Here is a 23,840-nt window from a genome sequence, read left to right as displayed (position 1 = left end):
TTCTATTGCAATTAATTTTTTTTTCATTTAAGCTAGTTTGGAAGTAGGCTGCAAACAAAAACTATACCAACAAGGAATTTTTCTGTATTTCTCATGTTCTGCTTTTTTACTGTTTTCCCTAAATAGTGAGAATGCAATTGTTGGCCTAGGCAACATCATGTCATAGAAAAAGCATGTGCTTTTATAACTTGGGACAAACTCAGCTCTGCCAACTTCTAATTGTAAAACCTGCTACAAGCTCCTTAATTTCTAAACAGTTTTAATGTTTCTTTTCCTATCAAAGGGTCTATAACTTATGAGTAAATCCATTGTACATAATGTGGGAAGAAGGTATCCAGAAAAGCTATTCTCCCCTTTTTTGTATCATGGAATCTAGAACTCCCCTTCCTTTCTCACTTTGGTTCTGGTCCCAAATGTGTAGTCTCAAACACTCCTGAGTGATCTTATGCAAAACTCACATTTGCAGAGAAATTTAAACTAAGCAAGAGGCCTACCACTATAAATAGGTCTAGGTCCTAAAGATTTTTTTTAATGTAATTTTTTTACAGGCCACTTTTAACAGAAGCCAATGAAAAACTGATCTAACGATCTTAAGAACTATGTAGAGTACTATTTTATATACCTGGGATAAAGCAAAATTACCAGATTAAGAATACTGACCACATGTTGGAACTCAGTTTTATTTTTATTTTTATTTTTTGGAACTCAGATTTAAAAAGTTCTTTCATACCAACCAAATTGTACACTGTAAGAATAAACAACTATGTCATAATAATGAGACATCAAAATACTCCTCACCAAAACATTCAAAAATGCAAAGGTCAACTTCATATTCATCTCCTACTCAACATTTAAGTTGTCTCCCTTTGGGAATTCCCTTCCATATCTCAGTATATAGGGTTTGTTTATTTTATATACTTTACCACTCTGTTCCTCTCATCTAAAAACCAAAACTCTTTATCTCTATGTGTTTGTAAGTGCTGTTAGTTTTCTGTATCTGAAATGCCTTTATGCTAGTTCACCTGACAAACTCTTCCTGTAAGAAAGAGTCAGTTCAAATGAGCTCTCTTTGCCAAAATGGTGCATATCCTGCCTCTAAGGTTTGAATCTTGAATACATTTCCACTGGAATAACAAGACATCTTAAATTACTACTGAGTACCTTGTACAGATGATGTTAGTAGCTTTACATACATACTATCTTGACCTTGGTCCACCCAGGTAGGTACTATATATCCACAATTTCCCGAGACAACCAGCTTAAAATCAAAGCATAGCCAGGATAAAAATTCCTGTGTAGCTCAAACCTTGTTATCTTTCTACTAATCTGGAAGTTCCAAAGGTTTTTGGAACGCAAGCCCCTTGAAAATCTAAGAGCTATGAACCTTCTCTATCCCACCTCCACCAAAATGGGCATATACAAAAAGTATTAAATATAATTTGAAAGGGTTCACAGACTCCCTGAAGCTCACTCAATGCCCCAAGGAAAACTTCCTGCTGCTTCTCCTAAGTCTGTTCACAGTTGGTAAACTTCTTGAGGAAAATGACTTTCATATTTTCAACTGCTAATTCTAAACACAGTGGGCATAGTGGGAACTCCAGAAATCGCTTATATATGAACAGTGGATGGCAAGAATCATGGAAGGATGACAGGGATACATTTTTGCATTCCTTCAGAGCCTACTAGGATAGCTACTCCAATATTGTTAAATAGCTTTTCAAATGCAGATTACATCTAAGAATAGTTATTATAAGAATTGTAGACATTAGCATATATCCCAAAGCATCTGAGATTAACATGATCCACATTCTGTATGTTCTAGGAAAAACTCTGAGGGACCAACAACTTTTATCTGCCATAAGGCAGCTCATAGACACTATAATATTATACAAATGGAAATAAGACTTTTGTGTATTTCACAGAGAAGGAGATAATTGTTAGGGTTTGACTGCATGAATCTAAAAAATTTTTTAGAATCGAAAGAATCCAAGAATCTAAAAATACTACAGAAAATATGAAATGTTGAGAGAAGTTCAACTATCTGGAAGAAACTTAGGGTGTCGTGAGGTTTAGAATAACTGCGTATCACTGGACTTGCATTAGGCAAGTCTTGAACTCAAATCTAATGCAAAACTTTTTCCTGATATTAAAAATCAAATTTTACAATAGAGATAGTATTACAATACAGATAACATTAAAATGAGATATTACAATGGAGAAATGCTTAAGATAAACTGGGCTAAAATATTTACCCCAGAGAATTAATTACATTTTTGCTTCTAAGTTTGAGGTCAGGGTCAGAATTTTCAGTATTCTGATCTTCAAGGTACTGGTTAAGAAGTTTTCTAAAAAATGGAAAAAGTATGTTTAATAGTACACCACAAATAAAATTTCATTCATCCAGTGGGAATGCTCAAAGACAAGATATAGATTATTCCAGAAGGAAGGGGATATATATACTGCAGAGTACAGGATTTTATCACTGCAAAGGTGACAAACTATGTTAAGGCTCTGGAATGCCAACCTAAGAAGTACAGACTTTATCCTATTGGCCTGTGATTCTAAACTAGGGCAAAAGTTATAAAATTGGGAGGACAGGAGAGAGGGAAATTGGGAAGACAGACAGCATATAATTACAGTATGAAAATAATCAGAGCAAAAAAAAAAGAAAAGAAGGAAAAGAATCAGAGCTTGGATCTGATGCTTTGATTTGGCTTGGACATTTAAAATTCTAATAATTTTAATGGTCATCAAAGGGAGCCTTGAATTGTTTTTGAAATTACATTTTTGATAATAAAAATAAAACTATTTTTCTTTCTTTTTTTGTAGGCTCCATACCCAGCATACCCAGCGGGGCTTGAACTCATAACCCTGAGATGGAGGGAGACCTGAACGAGATCAAGAGTTCTGACGCTTAACCAACTGAGTCACTCAGGCATCCCAAAGATAAAACCATGTTTCCAGTACCATCCTAAATAAACTTATAGATGAAAACAAAACTAAGGAGCAACACAGGGACTAAAATTGACATATCCTGATTTTTACAACCAGTGTGTTTTCTATTATCCCACAGATGCCAACACTTGAAAATGGTATTTTAGGAAAGTGAGTATGATATGCGGAATGGATTGGATGAGGCCAGAAGCAAGAAGAGAACAACAGGCTATTGCTGTAATCACTCCAAAACACCCACAAGTTACAAGATACCACTATTTTTTGAAGAAATGCTAATAACATGGTATCTGGATTTTATCAATGGAACCTAAAATCAAAAGTTAAAAGTAGATATTTTATTAAAGTTAATATTCTAAGATAATGGTCCCCAAGTAGGATTCACGGGGTGGGGGATACATAAGCAGTTACTTCAAGTGGTTCCCTGAATCCTTACACATATCAACCAGCATCCAGAGAAAAATACGTACTATCGTTCATATTTATGCAGCAGATATTACAATTAATAAAACCCTGTTTATCTAAAAGTTTTCCTGAATGCAGCCTGATACTTTATCTCAAATTTTCTTTTTCAGTGGGTACTGAAAATACAAACACATTGTGTAAGCATACACAGAAGTGTGTACACAATGAAAGGGGAAAAGCAGTTCTGCTCCTCTAAGAGACAAATCCCTTGGACCATTTGAAGAATCCACCTGGGGATCCCTGGGTTGCTCAGCGTTTTGGCGCCTGCCTTCGGCCTGGGGCGTGATCCTCGAGTCCCAGGGTCAAGTCCCGTGTTGGGCTCCTTGCATGAAGCCTGCTTCTCCCTCTGCCTGTGTCTCTGCGTCTCTCGCACGCTCTCTCTCACGAATAAATAAATAAAATTAAAAAAAAAAAGAATCCACCTGAAGAATAAATCTCTGTCTTACAGTTTCAAGCTCACCACAATTTCTGCTCATGCAAGGGCCATTAATGCCTGTTAAGTGCCAGGCACTATATTAAGCAATGAGGATACAGAGATAATTAAGTCCCAATTGCTAGCCCTGGAGGCTTTCAGTACGGGGAAGTCAGAAATGTAAATGTTTATGAATCTAATAAACTGAATGCTATAGAAACACAGAAGCATTTAACATATGAAGAAAAAAGTTTTAATCTGAATGTTAATGTCTTACTTTCAAACTGTCAAAGACCTTTTCCAAACTAAATGTCAACTATTGAATGAAAAAATAGCTAGCACTATTCTGAAAGTAAATACATACAATAAAATTTTTTGAGAATTAACTATTAAATTTGTAGTATGCTGTCTCTGGTAAGCCATAGGGAAAGAGTTACTTAAAAGTTTACTTCCACTTATTAAGTTACTTAGAAATATGTTTGGCTGGATACTCATCAAAGGATGGCTTAGAAACTAAACCAGTAGCAAATGCAAAAAGAAAATACTTCCTATCACTCTAGGTTTGAAAGGCACATTAAACATACAGAACCATTTATATAAATTCACTAGGATATTTTAAAAACCTACAAGTCAACCACAAGATACAATCCACCCCACTAGGATGGCTATAATCAAAAAGACGGACAATGTTAGAATGTAGAGAAATTGGTGGAAATGTAAAATGTGCAGCAGCTTTAACAGTCTAGCAGTTCCTCAAAATGTCCACCCATATCACCCATTAATTCTACTCTTCGATATATGCCCAAGATAAATGAAAACATATATCCTAACAAAAATGTGTACATAAATACTCATAGTAGCATTATTCATAAAATACAAAATATTCTATTTTATGTATTATTACATAAAGAAAATATTCCAAAAAGTGAAAACAATTCAAATGTCCATCAGTGGATGAATGGATGAACAAAATGTGGTATATCCATACAATGGAATATTATTTAGTCATAATAAGAAGTCAAATAGTTTCAATTCCTGCAACACATGAACGAACCTTGAAAACCTATTAAGTCAAAGAACTCAGTCACAAAACAGCACATATTGTATGATTCCATTTGTATGAAGCAAATCTATGGAGACAGAAGGTAGATTAGTGGTTGCCTCAGGGTCAGGGATAGGAAAGGGAGGAAGAATGACTGCTAATGGGTATGGGGTATCTTTTTGGGGTGATAAAATTGATAATGATGACTGCATCATTTTGTGAATATACTAAAAACTATTAAATTATACAGCTTAAATCAATGAGTTTTATTACGTGAATTATCTCTCAATAAAGCTGTTACTGATTTTTAAAACACCTCAATCCACAGCATTTAACACTTTAACAATGAAAATTTTCATACTTATTTCGGCTGTGCAGCATAAAATCTTCCAGGCTTTCCATCTTTCTTCACTTCATGTTTTCTAACATTTCAAATCCAAACTTTAAAAAGCTTTAGAGGCCTCGTTTAACCAAAAGACAAGTTCTTGTCTGTCTTTTAAAATTATATTTAAAAAAAGTAAAATAAAATTATATTTAAACAGCAATCATTTCACAAACGAGGACACACATATAGTTAGTTAAGAAACATATAAAATACTGCACCTGTCGTACCTTTAACACACACACAAAAAAAGCAAAGTTTATGAGGGGAGCTCTCCTTCAATCTGTCTTCCTCCAGTTTCTACCATCTACTTTCAAAATGTTAAATGTAAATGTTAAGAATTTATACTCATTTGACCTATTTTCTCCTCAATCAACTATAATCTAGACTCTTCCATATCCTACCCAAACCACTTTTTGTGGTCACCAAATCACTCCTACTTGGCAAACAGAATGGGTACTTTCTCAATCTCACCTTACCAGTCCTTCTAGAAGTATTTGATTTTGCTAACTACTCCTTTCCCGAAACCCTCCCAAGGCTTTTCTGACATCCTCTGGGTTCCCTTCCCTCCTGAGCATACGGGCTGCTCTTTAAATACTGCTGCTAAAAAAATAATAAATAAATAAATACATACATACATACATACATACATACTGCTGCTCTCCAACCTAAAGCTGGTCACTTTATACGCTCATCTGAATAAATTCATTCCCTCTCATGCTTTCAAATACCTTTTATATGCTCATATGACAACTTCCAAATTTTTAACTACATCCTGTCAGCTTTCTTGAGCTCTACATTTCTGCCTACTGTCTCAGGCACCTCAGTTTACCACATTTAAACTAAACTAATTCTCTTCTACCTTGAAATTTCCTCCAACCACCTTCTGCTTGGTCTCTTCTACTTCTTTCTCTTCCCGTACTCCTAACCATACCAAATGGTATCTTCTAACTTGGGTGATAGTATACCAAACCAGGAAACTTGGAGTCATACTGTAAATATTCCTTTCTCCTGGACTACCCACATCTAGTGAATCGAGACTTCTTTCTTAATCCTTATCAGATCCTATATATACTCTCTATTCCACTATCTTAGTTTAGTTCAGGCCCTTATCTCATTTCCTATATTTCAACAGCTTCCAAAATGCTCTCCTTCATCACTAATTCCATCCTTAATACTGCCACCAGAATCAACCCCTACAAACACAAATCTGTCAAATGACTGCTTACCCTTCTTAAAACATATAGTGGCTATCCAGAACCTATCTGTATCAAAGAAGTGAAGGCTCATACTAAAGCAGTCTGTGGCAGAGGGTGGGGGTAAGTAGTTGGAGGCCGGAAAACATTGCTAGAATGTTCAGTTACTATGTTTATTTTCTTAACACCTGCCCACTTTCCAAGTGACCCTACGAGTTGTAGTATAGAACTATTCCAAATCACTAATACTGATCTAGTGAGTAAATTATAGCATAGATGCAAGAACCTTCACAATCTGAAACCCCTATCTAATTTTCTCAGCATCACCATTAGCCCTTACCATGCATTACTTCACTGGTTCTCAAAGTATGGTTCAGGGACAGCCTAGCCCCTGGCCATTTCAGAGAGTCCATGAAGTTAAAATTCTTTTCCTAATAATATTAATTTATGTTTCCTCACCTGTAAATATAGGAATGCACAGACCTAAGGCACGGTAATATTTCAAAATCATTTTCATTCTCCTTTTTAGAGTGTACAGTGGCGTTTTCTAGAGTACATGACATATCATGCTATGTGACATATAAACAGTGCAACCATATGAATGAAGCAGATACGAAAACCCAAATCCAGTTTTCTATTAAGCCAGACATTAAAGAAATTTGCAAAAATAGAAAAATAATGCTTCTTCTCACTAATTACTTTCTGTTTTGAATAATAATTATCTATAGTTAATATGAAGTGGGTTTATTATTTTTTTAAGCAGACTTTTTTTATATATCTGTTTGTAGTGCAATAAATAAAAGCTTTTTGGAGCCCTCAATAATTTTTAAGGCTATAAAGGATTCTAGAGACCAAAAGGTGTTAACTGCTGTTTTTAGGTGATTATCTACCACTCCCCTAAACATGTTCAACTTTAAATTTTTTTTAAGAATTATTCATTTATTTCAGAGACAGAGTGTGCATGCACGAGTGAGTATGTAAGCATGCACGTGGGGGGAGGGGTAAAGGGAAAGAATCTTCAGCGGAATCCTCCAGGCTGAGTGAGACTCAGCTCAATCCATGGACCCATGAGATCATGACTTGCACCAAAACCAGGAGTCCCAAGCTCAACAGACTGAGCCACCCAGGCGCCCCAAACATGTTCAACTTTAAAACTTCCATCCCTTTGCATGGTGGTATACCCTCCCCACCGCTAGCCTAGTCCCAGCCAGGTTCCAAAGGACCTCAGCTGCATCCTGGAGAAACAGAACAAAAAGAACAGAGGATTTGGGGTGCCTGGCTGGCTCAGTTGAAGGAGCTTCTGAGACTCAATCTCGGGGTGATGAGCTGGAGCCCCAGCTTGGTATAGAGATTATTGAAATCAATAAATTTTAAATGCTATATGTTGACAAACTGAACTTCAATAAAAAAAAAATATATATATATATATATATTTTTAAAATGCTATATGTTGGCAAACTGAACTCCAATAAAAAAATAAAATAAATAAAAATAATAAATAAATAAATGAATTTTTAAAAAGAACAGAGGTTCTGAAGTCAAGCAAAATACTTAATTTCTCAGAGTGTGCTTCCTCATGTGTAAGATTCAGTTTACATCTATCTCATAAATTGTTGACATGTGAAGTAAGATAGGGTGCAAAGTATCTGGCACAGTGTTTAGAATATAAAAGGGACAGAAATGTTAATTTCTTTTTTACTTAAAATAATTTATAAAGACTAACATTACTGTAGTAAAATAAAAATGGTCTAACAATTATTTAATCATAACAAAGCAAGAGACAGGTTGCTTTGAGCAGTTCTGTCAGGATTACTGTTTGTAGAACAGATGGTTTTATATAATAAATCCCTTGAAATGGATAATTCCTACAGTAGTTCCTGGGTACTTTTGATTGATAAACTAAGTTCAAATTAGTTTAAAACACCAGAATTGGGACCCCTGGGTGGCTCCGCGGTTTAGCGCCTGCCCTCAGCCCGGGGTGTGATCCTGGAGACCTGGGATGGAGTCCCACAACAGGCTCCCTGCATGGAGCCTGCTTCTTCTCCCTCTGCCTGTGTCTCTGCCTCTCTCATGAATAAATAAATAAAATCTTAAAAAAACAAAACATCAGAGTTATTTTAAATAGCATTTTAACGTAGGATAGCTTGCTATTATACCTCAGTTTGGCTTTAGAAAAATGTCTGTAAATAGTCTTCACAAAAAAGTCCTGAAATTCACACCCCTACTGCATCCTGTTTTTTAAATACTCAACTGAATTCACTCATATTTTTGTTTTCACCTTCATGAATGGAGAGAGAACTGGTTTTTAAGCCGAAACTGCCATATTTACTTGTAGCTTACGTGTCATCTGTAATTATTTTTTATATACAAGTGTCTAATATAAATTAGATAAACTTTAGCCTGATCAAGAGAAATCTACTGCTTGTTTCAATGTTTCAGACATTGTAAAGATTTATTCATTTATTACTTATTTTTAAGTAGGCTCCCAGCATGGAGCCCAGTGCTGAGCTTGTAATCATGACCCTGACAAAAAAGATCTGAGCTGAGATCAAGAGTTGGATACCTAACTGGCTGAGCCAGGCAGGCACCCCTACACGTTATAAAGCTTTAAAAAGCACAAGAAAATGATTGAAAACAAAAGCCCAGATACCTTTTTCCTTTTATGTCTAGTTATCTGTAACTGACTACATAAATTAGCTATATGAGACTACAGACTTTAGCACAAGGATTTGTTAAATGATGACTCTAAATAATCACTCCCATACCTCAGCCCTATGAACTAGGTAGCATTTTTCTTCTTTAAAAGATGACAGAAATTATTCATCCTATTTTCTTCAAAGTGGCCAGCCCAAGGTCCAACAGCTATACAATGAAAGAGATGAGCATAAAACCAGGTCTGTCAAACATGAATACACATCACTCTATCCTATACATTTACTGGTCATGATCACTGTCTGCCATCTTGTAAGAAGACTTAAAGTCAAGAAGCTGAAATCGAGTCCTGCATCTGCCACAAATCAGATGTTTAATAAGTAATCATCTTGGTGCTGTAGTTTACACCACTTCAATATCTTAGTTTTCTCCTCTTTAACGGTGGGCTGGAGAGGACACAACACACCAAGACAAGAATAGACAACTCAAAATAGTTAATGACAGGTGGAAAATTCCCTACCCTTACTAATCAACACAAAATTCAAATTAAAACAAGAAACCATTTTCCAACCATCAAATTAATTAAATGAACGCTCATGCACTACTGGCAGTCGTATAAACTGATACAACTTCTTCAAAAGGTTATTTATAAACATGCATTAAATGTTTATATCTGGGGCACCTGGGTGGCTCAGTAGTAGAGCATTTTGCCTTTGTTCGTCTCAGGGCATGATCCCAGACTCCTGGGATGGAGTCCCGATCAGGCTCCCTGCAGGGCGCCTGCTTCTCCCTCTGCCTCTGTCTCTGTATCTCCCCTGAATAAATTAATAAACTCATAAATAAATAATAAATAAATAAATATCCTTTTACCTAGTACTTCCACTACTGGAAGATATCTTTTTTTTTTTTTTTTTTAATTTTTATTTATTTATGATAGTCACAGAGAGATAGAGAGAGAGGCAGAGACACAGGCAGAGGGAGAAGCAGGCTCCATGCACCGGGAGCCTGACGTGGGATTCGATCCCGGGATTCGATCCCGGGTCTCCAGGATCGCGCCCTGGGCCAAAGGCAGGCGCCAAACCGCTGCGCCACCCAGGGATCCCTACTGGAAGATATCTTATGCAACAATCCAAAATAAGGAAGTTTTACCCATAAATGTTCATAATAGAAAATAAATGGCCATATATTCAATCACAAGGAAATGGTTAAGCTATAAAATAGTTGCCAGGTAAAATATCATACAGCCACTGAAAAATTAAATAGCCACTGGATTTTTACAAATGAAAAATACTTATCAAAATGGTAAGTTGGGGGAAAAAAAACCCAACAATATAAAATGAAATAAACAGCACCGTCAAACAGATGCATTAAGAACATTAACAGAGACCGCCTTTGGGTGACAGGACTAGGAAGGCTGGATACAACAAAGGGAAGAACATAATCCACCCCACTTTCCTAAGAGTAAGGCATTATTAATTATTATTCTATAATCTCCAAATTTGAAATTAAAAAAACTAGTACTCTATAACTGAATAGTATTATAATATATTATTTCTAAGGCTCAGTTCTAAAATGCTACAATTTAATAATGCATTTTTGATCCACATAAGAATTTACAAGTAACAGAACACTTGAAATTATTAGCTTATCTTCTATTCTCTCTCCACGGCAGAGGGGACATGGTCTCCCTCTAGCCTTCCAGTCAAGGGAAAAAGCAGCACCATCTATCTAGCAGGCTTAATTATAGCTATTGCTTATCAAGTCATGGAATAAAAAAAGCAAGCCCTATAAAAGAATAGCCTTAGTCATCAAATCTCCAACGTAGAATCACCTAGCTATCCCTAGGTATTATGGAAGATAAAAGAAACTCAGTCCTTCAGAAATGAAATCTCCAATAGGATCCCTGACTCATCCGCAAAGCACGAACCCCAAGGCTACTTCCCCTGCACATAAGTTCAGAGACTGGGCACCTGTCCTGACGGCCTTCATCACCAAACAATGCTCTTTCCTGACAGGATATGCCCAGGGATAACAAGATGACTAGCATGCAAACTCGCAGGGACCAAGGACCACACCACCTCTTCTTCCATAACCAAAATAAGACTGCAAAAGCCTGATTTTAAACTTCTAAAATGCCCTAAAAGTAAATATTTTCTATTTGCAAAAAAAAAAAAAAAAAAGCCGTAAAAAGGGGACTCCCTCCAATTACTATTGAGTGACACGACCCAATTCTCACTAGTAAGAGGAGAAAATACCCTCTTTATTTTCCTCGGATCAAAAACACATAGGCTAAATATCCACGGAAAATGTCCAAAATAGGACACAGATTATTTTACCTACATTTTTTCCATCTTCGAAAGATACTAACAAAATCTCACTCCCATCCTCTTTCACCGGTCTAGGAAGGCGGGAATCACGAAGCCCCACAATACTATTACACCGCTGTATAAGGTCAACCATCTATTGTACAAGCTGTTAACAATGTTAATGCCTAAAACTGTAGACAAACGAGGCTCTTTAAAATGTGAAAAAGCATTTTCAGGGCTAAAAGTCATTTCAGCGGCACCTTGTAAACAAACTGTACCTTGAAACAAACAAACAAACACCCTAGACAATGTGTGCTGCCCATTCATTTTTATGGACTTAGCCGCGTGTCCTTTTCACAATGGAGAATTCCGGGGTTAAGGGATCATCCTGCGGGGGGTACCCTGCCCGGGACCAACATTTCCCGAGCCTATTTCCCATTCCCGAACCCCGCCGCGGCCAAGGAGCAGCCACTTCCCCAAGTCCCACTTCCTTTTCCATTCCCCAGACCTCCAGAGTTTCCAACGCCCCGGTCTTGCGCAACATCCGTAGGAGCAGCCGCCGCAACCACCGCCTCCTGAGCCGAGAAACAACCCTAAAGGGAACATTGTCCAGCAGAAAAATAAAAGGTGGAGGGGGGGGGCGATGTAGGAAGCGGACTTCTGGTCCCACGCCTCTGGCTCGGACCCCCCCAGGGGCTGTGCCTCGGGCGACTTCGGAGCAGGACCTTGCACCTCCCCGCCGAGCGCCGGGCCGAGGGCGGAAGGGGGGCAGGGAAGGTTATCTCCCGGTGCAGCGCTCCGGCCGCTGCGGAGCCTCCGCCCCACCAGGACTATTGTTCCCGAGTTCCCCGCCCCCACCCCGGATAGGAAGTGATGGTCACATCCCCTCCGCCTCCGACGACACCCCCAGGGGTCGGCGGGGGCTTCCTGCGGGAGCGGGAGCGGGAGCCGCAGCGCCGCGCACACCCGGGCCCTCCGACCTAACGTCGCGGGGACCCCGGCGCCACCGCACACCTGGGTGTCGGGGCCCGCGGCCGCCCCGGCCCAGCCTCGGGGGTCCTCGGGGGTCGCGGCGGCCAAGCGCCCGTGCCCACCTCCGCGGCCGGCGGGGCAGGGCGGCCCCGGGCCGGGGCTGACCTGGCGCCCCCGTCCCTCCGCCCCGCCGCGCTCCCCGGGCCACCTCGCCCCGACCCCGCGCGGAGACTCCGCGGGGAGACCCCCCGGGAGACCCCGCCGGGCGGGGCAGGCTGCACGCTCCCGGCCCGCAGACAATAGGTGGTCGCGGGCGGCGGCGCGCGGGGCGGGCTCGGCCGGGCGGCGGCGGAGGGAGGCCGAGGGCGGCGGCGGCGGCGGAGGAGGAGGCGGCCCGGGCCGTCCGCCCCGCTGCTCACGGCCGCGCACAAAGCGCCGGCGGGAACGGGCGGCGCGGGGCGCGACTCACCATGAAGTCCCGGGCGAAGTTGTCCTCCCCGTTGTGGTCCGGGCTCTTCATGGCCTGGACCCTCTGGATGAACCGCCTCAGGATCTCCACTTGCTCCATCCTCCCGCGCCCCCGCCGCCGCCGCCCGCCCGCCCGGCGCAGCGCCCGCTCAGCCTTCCCCAGCGCGCCGCCCGGCCTCCCGCGCCCCGCTCCCCCCACCGCCTGGGGCGGCGGCAGCGGCGGCACCGGCCCGGCGCCCGACGCCGCAACTTGAGGAGCAGCCGCCGCGCTCCCCCGGTCCGAGGCGAGCCGCTGCGGCTAGCGCCAGCCCCAACCCCCCGCCCGCTCCATCCTCGTCCCCGCCCTCCTCCTCCCCCGTTGGAGACGCCGCCGCCGCCTCAGGAGCTCGGCTCTCCCTGGCCCTGCCCCCCGGCCCGGTCCCTCCTCCCCACCCCCTCCCCACTGGCCGCCGCCGCCGCCGCCGCCTCTCCCCACGGGCGCGGCCCCGCCGCCACCCAGACGCGCGCCCCCGAGCCGTGGCCCCGCCCCAGGCGCCGAGCGCCCGGCCAGGCCCCGCCCCCGCCCGCGGGCCCCGCCCCCGGACCCGCCCCGCCGCGCCCAGACCCTCTCGCAGTGGCTGCGAGGCCCGCGGCGGCCTGCGGGGCCGCGCGAGCCACTTCCGGGGCGTGGTCCCGCCGGGGCCGCCTGGAGCGCCCGGGGCGGGGGGGCGTCCTGCAGGACGGGGTGCGCCTCCGAGCCCAGGAAACCCTGGTCCGTCCAGGAAGATTTCCGCTGGAACTTGCGGGCTCACGGCCCGCTGGTGGGAAAAGCGCATTTTGCGAGTGTTTCCTGCGGCCACAAGGCCCGGCCCGCGGGAGCCCGGGGGGCGGGGGGGGAGGGGCGGGGCGCAGAGGCATGCCGGGAACTGTAGTCGCGTCCCCCCGCGTTGGGGCGGGTGGGTCTCGGTCCCGCTGCTGGCCCGGGATGCTGACGGCGACTGACCTTGCCGCCTCGGGCAGTGGCTGCGGCCAGGACAAGCCAAACGTTCCTCGAACGAAAGGCCTGCAGATCCGTCTAAGCCCTGGCGGGTGAGCCCTGAGCCCCGGAGCGCGCCCGAACACCTGCCACGCCTGTGTTGGCTGAATGAGACGCACTTTGTGCTTTGGAGCTCAGATTCGCAGCCCTCCGGACAGAAATGATTAACAGGCTTTTTTCTCCATAGAATGGACTTGATGAATTTGTGTGCATCTTTGCAAGTCTTCTGGCAATTAGAATCTGTCCTAATCTAATTCACCATTTTTGCGAAGAAAGTGATTTGCCTGAGGCCCACCCCTCCCCCCAGCGTACCCTTAGCAGAGCCAACACTAGAACTCAGACCTTCCTGCTTTCAGTACAGCCCTTAGAAGGATTGGCCCTCACCAAGGAAAGTAAACGTGTGGTAACGTGGCAGGAGAGGACGATTGGATCCCTGGACTTCTCTGGATCCCTCCTACCCACACCCAAGAAATTTATCAGATAAGCTTGGGCAGGGAATGGGTCGAAAATAGGGAACGTGCGTGCTAGCCCCCTCCTCCCAGGTGAATGTTGAGAACCACTGTGGAGCTTAACGATAAAACTCCTTGAAGAATATAGGTGGGTACAATATTTTTCCTCTGTTTCAAAGAACGGTGTTTCTCTTTAAAATACACAACTGATGTATGCCAGTCCAGTCCTGCTCTCAGAAATACGCACTTCCAGGTGTGCCCTCCTCTACCTCCTATGTATCTATGCGGTGTATGTGCATATGAAAAGATAGTTCTGTCCTGTACTCAAAGATTCACTTAGAATAGTTCAGTTTCCGAGTTAGGCTCCATTGGAAACAAGGGTCTGGAGTATTTTACTTTAATTAGATACTGAGACTCAGTTTTCACTGGATGTAGGAAAAGATCAAGATCTGGTCTTGATCACCCACCCACCAAGGGTCACCCTGTAGGTAACCCTTTTCCCCCCAGAACTGGGAAAGAAATTAAACTCTAAGCAAAGCAATGGGCAGATGATGAGGAGTGCCTGTACTTTTGATATATCAAAAGAATGTACAACCCAGAGGGTATTCGATGACTATATGCTAGACAAGTTGAGTAACAATCTAGGGTCTGACTGATTGGATGTGTTGACTTGTTTTGAGTACGGAGCCTCATATTGTCTAGTGTTTTTGCAGTATTTTTACTTTTCCTCTTACTAACAGCCTTCTCTCTCTTTCTTGTAAAACTTGAGTGTTTTTTTAAGTTCCTAGCATCTACCTTTGGCATCTGATGTAGATTAGGGAAAACAAGTGTAAAGTACCATTATGTATCTCGACTCTTTTGCAAAGGCTTACTTAGCATTTTAGTATACTTAAGTCACCTTTCAATTTACAGATAATTTTTGAGCACCTCAAAATATGTGTGTATGTGAAAGATGCAAAAATGTTTTAGGGATGGCTTCTTAGTGTTTATAGCCTGGTTCAGGAGACAGCAAAAAAACAATAAACTTAGTTATACTGTTGGTTCATAAATGCCAAATGCATGATACAGACATTGGGTGGCTTAACATTTCTGAGAAAATTGGGACCCCCATTAGCAGCGCAGTGGTCGCAGGGGACCTTGAAGTCTATGTGAAATTGAACAAAAAGAAGAGCTCCCTGGTAAGAGAAGCGATAAAACAAACACGAAGACAGCAAAGCAGAAGTTTGAGGCAGAACTTTGATATGCCCGTGAAGGTGCTAACATAGACAGATTGGATTCTAGAGAGTGTTGAATGCCTGCCTAATGACTTGGATTTCATATTGTCAGTGGGAGCCACCAAAGGTTTTTGAGAATAGACATGAAATTAGGAAAATAGTAATCTGGCTTTTTGTTGTTGTTGTTGTTGTTGTTAAATCACAACTTAATAAGGGGAGAGAATGGGATGAGGTATTGGGAGCCAATATTATGAAGCAACAAAAACTGTAGCTAGGGGTGCCTGGGTGGCTCAGTTGGTTAAGCGTCTGCCTTCAGCTCAGGTCATGATCTCAGGGTCCTGAGGTGGAGCCCCACATTGGGCTCCCTGCTCAGTGGGGAGCCTGCTTCTCCCTCTCCCTCTGCACCATCCCTCCCTGCTTGTGTTCCTTCTTTCTCTTTCTCTCTCTCTCTCTCTCTCTCTCTCTCTCTCGCTTGCTCTATCTCAAATACATAAGAGTCTTTAAAAAAAAAAAAAAAAGCTTTAAGGTCATAGCACTGCAATTACAAGACATAGATGGAGGTGAGAGAGACAAAGACCTCACAGAACTAGGGACTGACTTAGTAGACAAGAAAGGAGGTAGAATTAAAGATGACTGAAATTGCCAGGTTGGAAGAGATCAGAAGGTTTGACAATGCAGGGCTATGCATAGTTTCGGCAAATGGGAACTTTCATGCGTGAATGGTGAGAGAAATCTGCACAACATCCTTGGATGCATTTTGGCCATAAATGTATAATAATGGAAACCTCACACGTGCTTTGGCTGAAAAAAACTTAGAGGTAATATTTATAGGTGTATACAAACACAAGTTTATTACAGCCTTATTTGTAATGGCAAGAGTAGAAAGGGGCCTGCATTTCAAAAGGGACTGGTTAAAAAACAAAATCACATCCATATAATTAGGTTTTTTGAAGCCAAACTATAAAAAAAATAATCTGTGTTCGTTCATGTGGAATAGGTCCCAAGATCTACTTACGGAATGAGAAAAGCTAGGCATTGTGTTTATGGTATTCTTACTTTTATATAAAATGGAATGTGGATAAAATACTTGAACACAGAAATTGTCTCAAGGATATTTCAAAAAACATTAGCTGTGTTTGCCTGTAGGAGGGCCCTGGCAAAAAGGAGACAACTTCAAATGTGTATACCTTTTTATATTCTAAATATACTGTGTATGCATTACTTTTCCAACAAAATTAAATCAATTTAATTAAAATTTTTTTAGACTTTCAATCTAGGTGATAGGAAGAATGGCAGTATCTTCAATAGAAACACCCAAATGGAGAAAATGGAAGCTGATCTTATTTGGGGAAATTTTTTTAAAATGGCACAGGTGTTTCAGAATGCCGACCCACTTACACCACAATTCTCGAGAAACTTTGGCCACCTTGCTCATTCCCAGCCACAGCTGCACTTGACCTATGCTGTGTAAACAGGCCAGCAACCTGTGGCCTGGTGTAGGAACAGGATCTTGGCCAATCAGTTCTCACCGTTCACAATCTGAACTTAGAAACCTAGAGAGTAAGTCATCAAACAGCAAGGTCAGAAACTGAATACCTTGGGATATGCTTAGGGAAGGTCTTATAAGAATAGGAATTATAAAGAATCTGGTTGGTTAGTCCAAAGTCACTAACCAGTCATGCAGACATATGTAGAGATGTCACTCTGTAACCCACGTGGCCATGAGAGAAGTGGAGAGAATCCCTTTAACTGAGAATTGACTTAGAACTTTTCAGGACAGGTTTGGCCGGCATTTAATCCATAAATAAATTTTCCCCGAAACAGAATAGGTCAGAATAAAGAGCCTGGGCTCAGAAGTGAGAGATGAAGTTTCAAACGCCCGTTCCATTCATTTCTTACTCAGGATGTCACTTCAGCTCTCTAAGCCTTGGGTTGTAGAATTAGGGTACCGCATGTTACGCTTGCTCACAGAAAACAAAATAAGAACTGGTTAAACAAACAATGGATGATTTCTGGACCCTTTGCTTCTTTACCTCCTGTCTCCTTAGGCTCTTGCCCTACTCACTAACCACCTTACTCTGGGTAAAGACATGAGGGATGAAAAGAAAGCCAAAATACCATTTTCAAAATGTATTTTCTTAGTACATTTGTGAAGGTTGGAGTGAGATTTTTAAACCAACAATTCAAAATGGGTTTCAGGATTATCCACCTGTTTCATATTCACGATATCCCTTCCCCCTGTCACTCAGTTAAAAGTGATGCTTCATATCTGTGTAGAAGTTCTGACTTTCAGAGCATTTTTGCGACTGTTCTCTTATGAAAACTACCTTTGTTATGGCTTACATGGCATTATAACTCTTTGTGAGTTCTTTTTAACAATTCTGGGAGGCAATTTGACGTCATTGTCCTCATTAATAGATGAAAAACTAAATAAAACATGGGAGTGAACATGACTAGCTCACTTGTAAAAATACAAATGTCAGACGCATATCCAGAACTCACAGGTCCTGAGTTTCCAGCTTGTTGCATAAACCATTGAGTCACAATGCTTTAATACCTGGTGTAGTTTAAGCAAAACTACACATAAGGATTCAAACCATTCCTGAGATTCTTCCAAAGTATTCTCCCAAAGTATTAGCACTGCTAATATTAACTTGTCATTAGAAACATCCCTCAGTTGTCTCTGTACTTTCAAACTAAAGGACTCCTAACCAGGAAGTTATGGGAAATAAAAAGGGAGGGAAATTCTTCTCTAATTTATTCCTGGTATCCCTTACTCCCTCATTCCTAGACCTGGTCACAGCAAAAAAGTCGTTGACCATTTGTAATCTGTGAATTTATTTTTGAGGTATGTGGTCCAATAGGGAACTGGGGGGAAAAAGCAGTATAACTTTTTAGTCTAGTGTGGCATAACATTTTTAGAAGAAAGGCACATAAAAATGGAAAGAAGTTTGGAAAGGATGATATTTCTTTAATATTTGATAAGTATTTGTAAAGCTAATATTTCAGAGCTTTTTGACATAAGACTCCCATTTATTCCAATAACTCTATCCTAAGTAGGTAAGCCACATATGATTATCTCCATCTTTCTTTATACATTAGAATGCTACTGAGGCTTATAATGCCTAAGCTTAAAGGAATTTAATGATTTGCTGAAGGTCGTATGGATAGCAGAACTGAACCAAAGCCCAAGTGACTCTCTATTCAATGAAAATTTCCCATTGTTATATAACAGAGGTCAAATAGTGCAACAATAAATACTAACGGCAGGTGAATGCAATAATTAAATCCTCCCTCTAACTTTTCTATCTCATACTTCTTATACTGTTTCATTTAACATTCAAAGAAAAATTAAAATTTTACAAGTAACCTCCAAGTCAAGTAGTACCTTAGCATCTAATTAGTGATCCTGCAGCATAATGACATATAATTTCTATATTCAAGAATGGATCATTAACAAGGACCATGAAATATGATTGTACTGTATAAAATCCATTCAGTGTATTGATTGGACTCAGACCCAATTATTAACAGAAAGCCTCAAAACAAAACAAGCAAAAATCCCTTTCATTCAGTGACTGCTAATATTTTATTTTATTTTGTTTTATTTTTAAGATTTATTTATTTATTTATTTATTTGTTTGTTTGTTTGTTTGTTTGTTTATTCATGAGAGACACAGAGAGAGAGAGGTGGGGTCCCATGCCCACATGGGACTCAGTCCCGGGTCTCCAGGATCACACCCTGAGCCGAAGGCGGCACTAAACCGCTGAGCCACCCGGGCATCCCAACTGCTAATATTTTAAAGTTAAATTGTAGACAGAGATGAATACTGAATGGCCTCACTTATCTGTAGAATCTAAAAAAAGAAAGAAGAAACCAACCTCGGAAAAAGGGATCAGACTTTTAGTTACTAGAGGCAGATGGTGGGGGAGAGGGATTTGGAAGAAGATGGTAAAAAAAATAAAATAACAAACTACCACTTAATAAGCTTAATTAAGCACTAGGTTAGTAATATGCAACATGATGATTATAGTTAATACTGCTATATATATTACATAGGAAAGTTAAGAAACTAAGTCCTGAGAATTCACATCACAAGGAAAAGGGGTTTTTTTCTTATCGTATATGCAATAATGGAGGTTAGCTGAACTGATTGTGATAATCATTTCACGATATATATAAATCAGACTATCAAGACGTATGCTTTAAACTTATATAGTGATATATGTTAATTATCTCAATAAAATTAGAAACAAATAGTGATTCCACTTAAATGAGGTATCTAAAACATTCAAATTGATAGAAATATTAAATAGATTGGTGATTGCCAGGGACTGAGAGTAGGGGGATTAGGGCAGTTGTGGGTTTTTTGGTGTTTTAATTCCACTATAGTTACCATACAGTGTTAAATTAGTTTCATGTTTACAATATAGTGATGCAACAATTCTATTACATTACTCAGTGCTCATCATGAAGAGTGTACTCATAATCTCCTTCACCTATTTTCCCTATTTCCCCACCCACTTGCCCTCTGGTAACAATCACTTTGTTCTCTATAGTTAAAAGTCTGTTTTTTTGTTTCCCTTGGTTTTTTTTCTTTGATTTTTTTTTGTGTTGTTTGTGAAATCCTACATGAGTGAAATCCTTTGGTATTTGTATTTCTTTGACTGACTTAAGTGGCAAGATTTAATTCTTTTTAATGTCTGAGTAATATCTACATATATACCTGTACACGTACATTGGTATACCACTTCTTCATCAGTTGACAGACAATTGGGCTGCTTGCATAATTTGGCTGTTGCAAATAATACTGCTATAAACCTAGGGGTGCATATCTTTTTGAATTAGTGTTTTTGTATTCTTTGGGTGAATACTCAATAGTAGAATCATTGTCTCATATGGTAATGCTATTTTTAATTTTTTGAGGAACCTCTATACTGTATTCCACAGTGTCTGTACCAGTTTATATTCCCACCAACACTGCACAAGGGTTCTTTTCCCTTCACACCTTTACCAACACTTGTTGTTTCTCCCGTTTTTGACTTTAGCCATTCTGACAGGTGTGAGGTGATATCTCATTGTGGTTTGATTTGCATTTCCCTGATAATGAGTAACACTGAGCATCTTTTCATGTATCCATTGGCCATCTGGATGTCTTCTTTGGAGAAATGTCTGTTTGTGTCTTCTGCTCGTTTTTTAATTGGATTATTTGGTTTTTGGGTATTGAGTTGTATCAGTTCTTTATATATTTTGGATACTAGCCCTTTATTGAGTATGTCATTTGCAAATATCTTCTCCATTTAGTGGTTGTCTTTTAATTTGGTTCATTATTTTCTTTGCCATGAAGACACTTTTTATTTTGATGTAATCCCAATAGTTTATTTTTGCTTTTCTTTCCCTTGCTCCAGGAGCCATATATACAAAGGTGTTGCTACTACTGATGTGAGAGAAGTTACTGCCTGTGCTGTCTTCTAGGAGTTTTGTGGCTTTAGGCCCCACATTTAAGTCCTTAATCCATTTTGAGTTTATTTTGTGTATGGTGTAAGAAAGTGGTCCAGTTTCATTCTTATGCATATAGCTGTCCCTTTGTCCCAACCACTTGTTGAAGAGACTTGTCTTTTTCCAGTTGCATGTTCTTACCTCCTTTGTCAAAGATTAATTGACAATATAATCATGGATTTATTTCTGGATTTTCTGTCCTGTTCTATTTTGATCTGTATGTTTATTTTTGTGCCAGTACCTTACATTTTGATTACTACAGCTTTGTAATATAACTTGATGTCTGGAATTATGATGCCTCAAGCTTCGCTTTTCTTTTTCAAGATTCCGTCTGCTGTAGTGTCTTTTGTGGTTCCATACAAATTTTAGGATTATTTGTTCTAGTTATGTAAAAAATCTTGTTGTGTTTTTTATTGTTGTTGTTTTAAGATTTTATTTATTTATTTATCTGAGAGAGAGCACACAAGTAGGGGCAGGGGCAGAGGGAGAAGAAGAGAATTATGAGCAGACTGTGCTAAATGTGGAGCCTGACCCAGGGCTCAATGCCAGGATGCTAAGATCATGACCTGAGTGGAAACCCAGAGTTAGACATTTAACCAGTGGAGCCACCCAGGTGCTGTGCTGTTGATTTTCTGAGAGGAATCGCATTAAATGTGTAGGGTATTTTGGGTAGTATAGAAAATTTAAAAGTATGTGTTATTCCAATCCATTAGCATGGAATATCTTTCCATTTCTTTGTGTCATCTTCAATTTCTTTCATTAGTGTTTTCTAGTTTTCAGAGTACAGAGCTTTCACTTCTTTGGTTAGGGTTATTCTTAAGTATCTTATTATTTTGGTGCAGGTGTAAATTGTAATCCCAACTGTAAATGAGATTGTTTTTTAATTTCTCTCTGTGCTGCTTCTTTATTGGTGTATAGAAATGCAACAGATTTCTGTAGTTTGATTTTGTATCCTGCAAACTGATTTTGTTTATCAGTTCTAGCAGGTTTTTGGTGTAGTCTTTTGGGTTTTCTGTATAGAGTATCATGTCATCTGCAAATAGTCAAAGTTTTACTTCTTCCTTACCAGTTTGGATGTCTTTTATTTCTTTTTGTTATCTGATTACTGTGGCTAGGAATTCCAGTACTATGTTGAATAAAAGTGGTGAGAGTGGATATCCCTGTGTTGGTCTTGACCTTAAGGGAAAGGCTCTCAGTTTTTCACCATTGAAGGTGATGTTGCCTATGGATTTTTCATATATGGCCTTTGTTATGCTGAGGTATGTTCCCTCTAAACCCATTTTGTTGAAGGTTTTTGTCATGAATGGATGTTGTACTTTGTCCAGTGCTTTTTTCTGCATCTATTGAAATGATCATATGGCTCCTAGCCTTTCTCTTATTGATATGATGTATCACATTGATTTATTTGTGAATATTGAGTCACTTTTGCAACCCAAGAATAAATCCACTTGATCATGATAAATGTCACTTGAATGATTTTTTTTAAGTTTACTTATTTATTTATTCATTAAATTTTTCTTAAGTAGGCCCCATGCCCAGGGTAGATAAAGCCCAATGTAGGGCTTGAAACTCACAACCCTGAGATTAAGACCTGCGCTGAGATGAAGAGTCAGATGCTCAACCAACTAAGCTACCCAGGCACCCCTTTTATTTATTAAGTAATCTCTACAACCAACATGGGGCTCCAACCTAGACCCCAAGATCAAGAATCTCAGGCTCCTCCAACTGAGCCAGGCAAACACCCTGTGAATGATTAAAGTATTGTTGAATTTGGTTTGCTATTATTTTGTTAAGGATTTTTACATCTATGTTCATTAGAGATATTTGCCTGTATTTCTGTTCTATTGAATGTCTTTATATGGTTTTGATATCGGGGTAATACTGGCCTGATAGAATGAATTTATAAGTTTTCTTTCCTTTTCCATTTTTTGGAATACTTTGAGAAGAATAGGTATTAACCTTTCTTTAATGGGCAGTTCTCATATTAATTTTTGGTACCCCTATGGCTCCACAAGCCCTATACTCTGTTTTCTCATTCCTAGAGAAAATAGGAGTTACCAAGTTTGAACCCACTCACTGTCTCCGCTCTCCAAATAAAATTTGGAAATCATAAATTTACCTTATATCTATTTGTTTCTTTCTATTATTAGGATTCTTAGTCCTTTCCAAGGCTAACCTCTCTCTTTGTTGAATCTTTTCTGCACTCTATTTTATCTCTTTCTAATTCTGTTGTGCAGATACCTCCTCTCCTTTATCTGTGTTCAGCCTTTCCCTCTCCACCGACTCTCCTTATTCTACAAAATGCTCAAGACTCCCATGAGCTACTACACTGGCCCATCTATTGCGACCCATAACAGTGTGACTACTGGCACACTTCTATATGGACTCCCCACTTGCCAGATCTTTTTTTTTTAAGATTTTATTTATTTATTCATGAGAGATATATAGAGAGAGGCAGAGTCACAGGCAGAGGGAGAAGCAGGCTCCCTGTGGGGAGGCTGGTGGGGGACTCGATCCCAGGACAGGACCCCGGTACCCCCCCGCATCATGCCCTAAGCCAAAAGCAGGCGCTCAACCACTGAGCCGCTCAGGCGCCCCCTACTTGCCAGATCTAAAGAGCTCTTAGTTTATATCCTACTTGACTGGTCTGGGTCATCTGACCCTTTTTGAAAAATACCCTTCCTTCCTTAAATTTCTCCCTTTAGCTTTATTTTTAATGTGATGTGACATTGACATAGCATGAAAATTGACCATTTTAAATTAACAATTCAATGACATTTAGTACATTCACAGTGTTGTGCGTCCACCACCTCTA

General features: G+C 40.5%; 1 protein-coding gene and 1 long non-coding RNA gene across 5 annotated transcripts in view; one reads left to right on the top strand and one right to left on the bottom strand.

Annotated features, from left to right (window-relative positions):
- The window catches only part of PTPN12 (protein tyrosine phosphatase non-receptor type 12), an 85,450-nt gene extending 72,268 nt beyond the window's left edge, over window positions 1-13,182 (bottom strand). The window contains exon 1 of one of the 4 annotated variants that reach the window (XM_041774145.1): window positions 12,849-13,182. In XM_041774145.1, coding sequence (XP_041630079.1) covers window positions 12,849-12,947 — 99 coding nt within the window. In that variant the 5' untranslated portion in view covers window positions 12,948-13,182. Of the gene's footprint in view, window positions 1-11,915; window positions 12,083-12,848 lie in introns of those variants that run through there. The other 3 variants (XM_041774144.1, XM_041774148.1, XM_041774146.1) reach the window with 3 other exon arrangements.
- A 415-nt stretch (window positions 13,183-13,597) lies between these two features.
- Window positions 13,598-23,840, top strand: part of LOC121501347 — a 76,254-nt gene continuing 66,011 nt past the window's right edge. The window contains exon 1 of the long non-coding RNA XR_005990590.1: window positions 13,598-14,459. This is a non-coding gene — a long non-coding RNA (uncharacterized LOC121501347). The remainder of the gene's footprint in view (window positions 14,460-23,840) is intronic.

This window comes from Vulpes lagopus, chromosome 11, assembly GCF_018345385.1.
Source record: "Vulpes lagopus strain Blue_001 chromosome 11, ASM1834538v1, whole genome shotgun sequence".
NCBI lineage: Eukaryota > Metazoa > Chordata > Mammalia > Carnivora > Canidae > Vulpes > Vulpes lagopus.
This window is presented reverse-complemented; position numbering and strand designations above follow the sequence as displayed.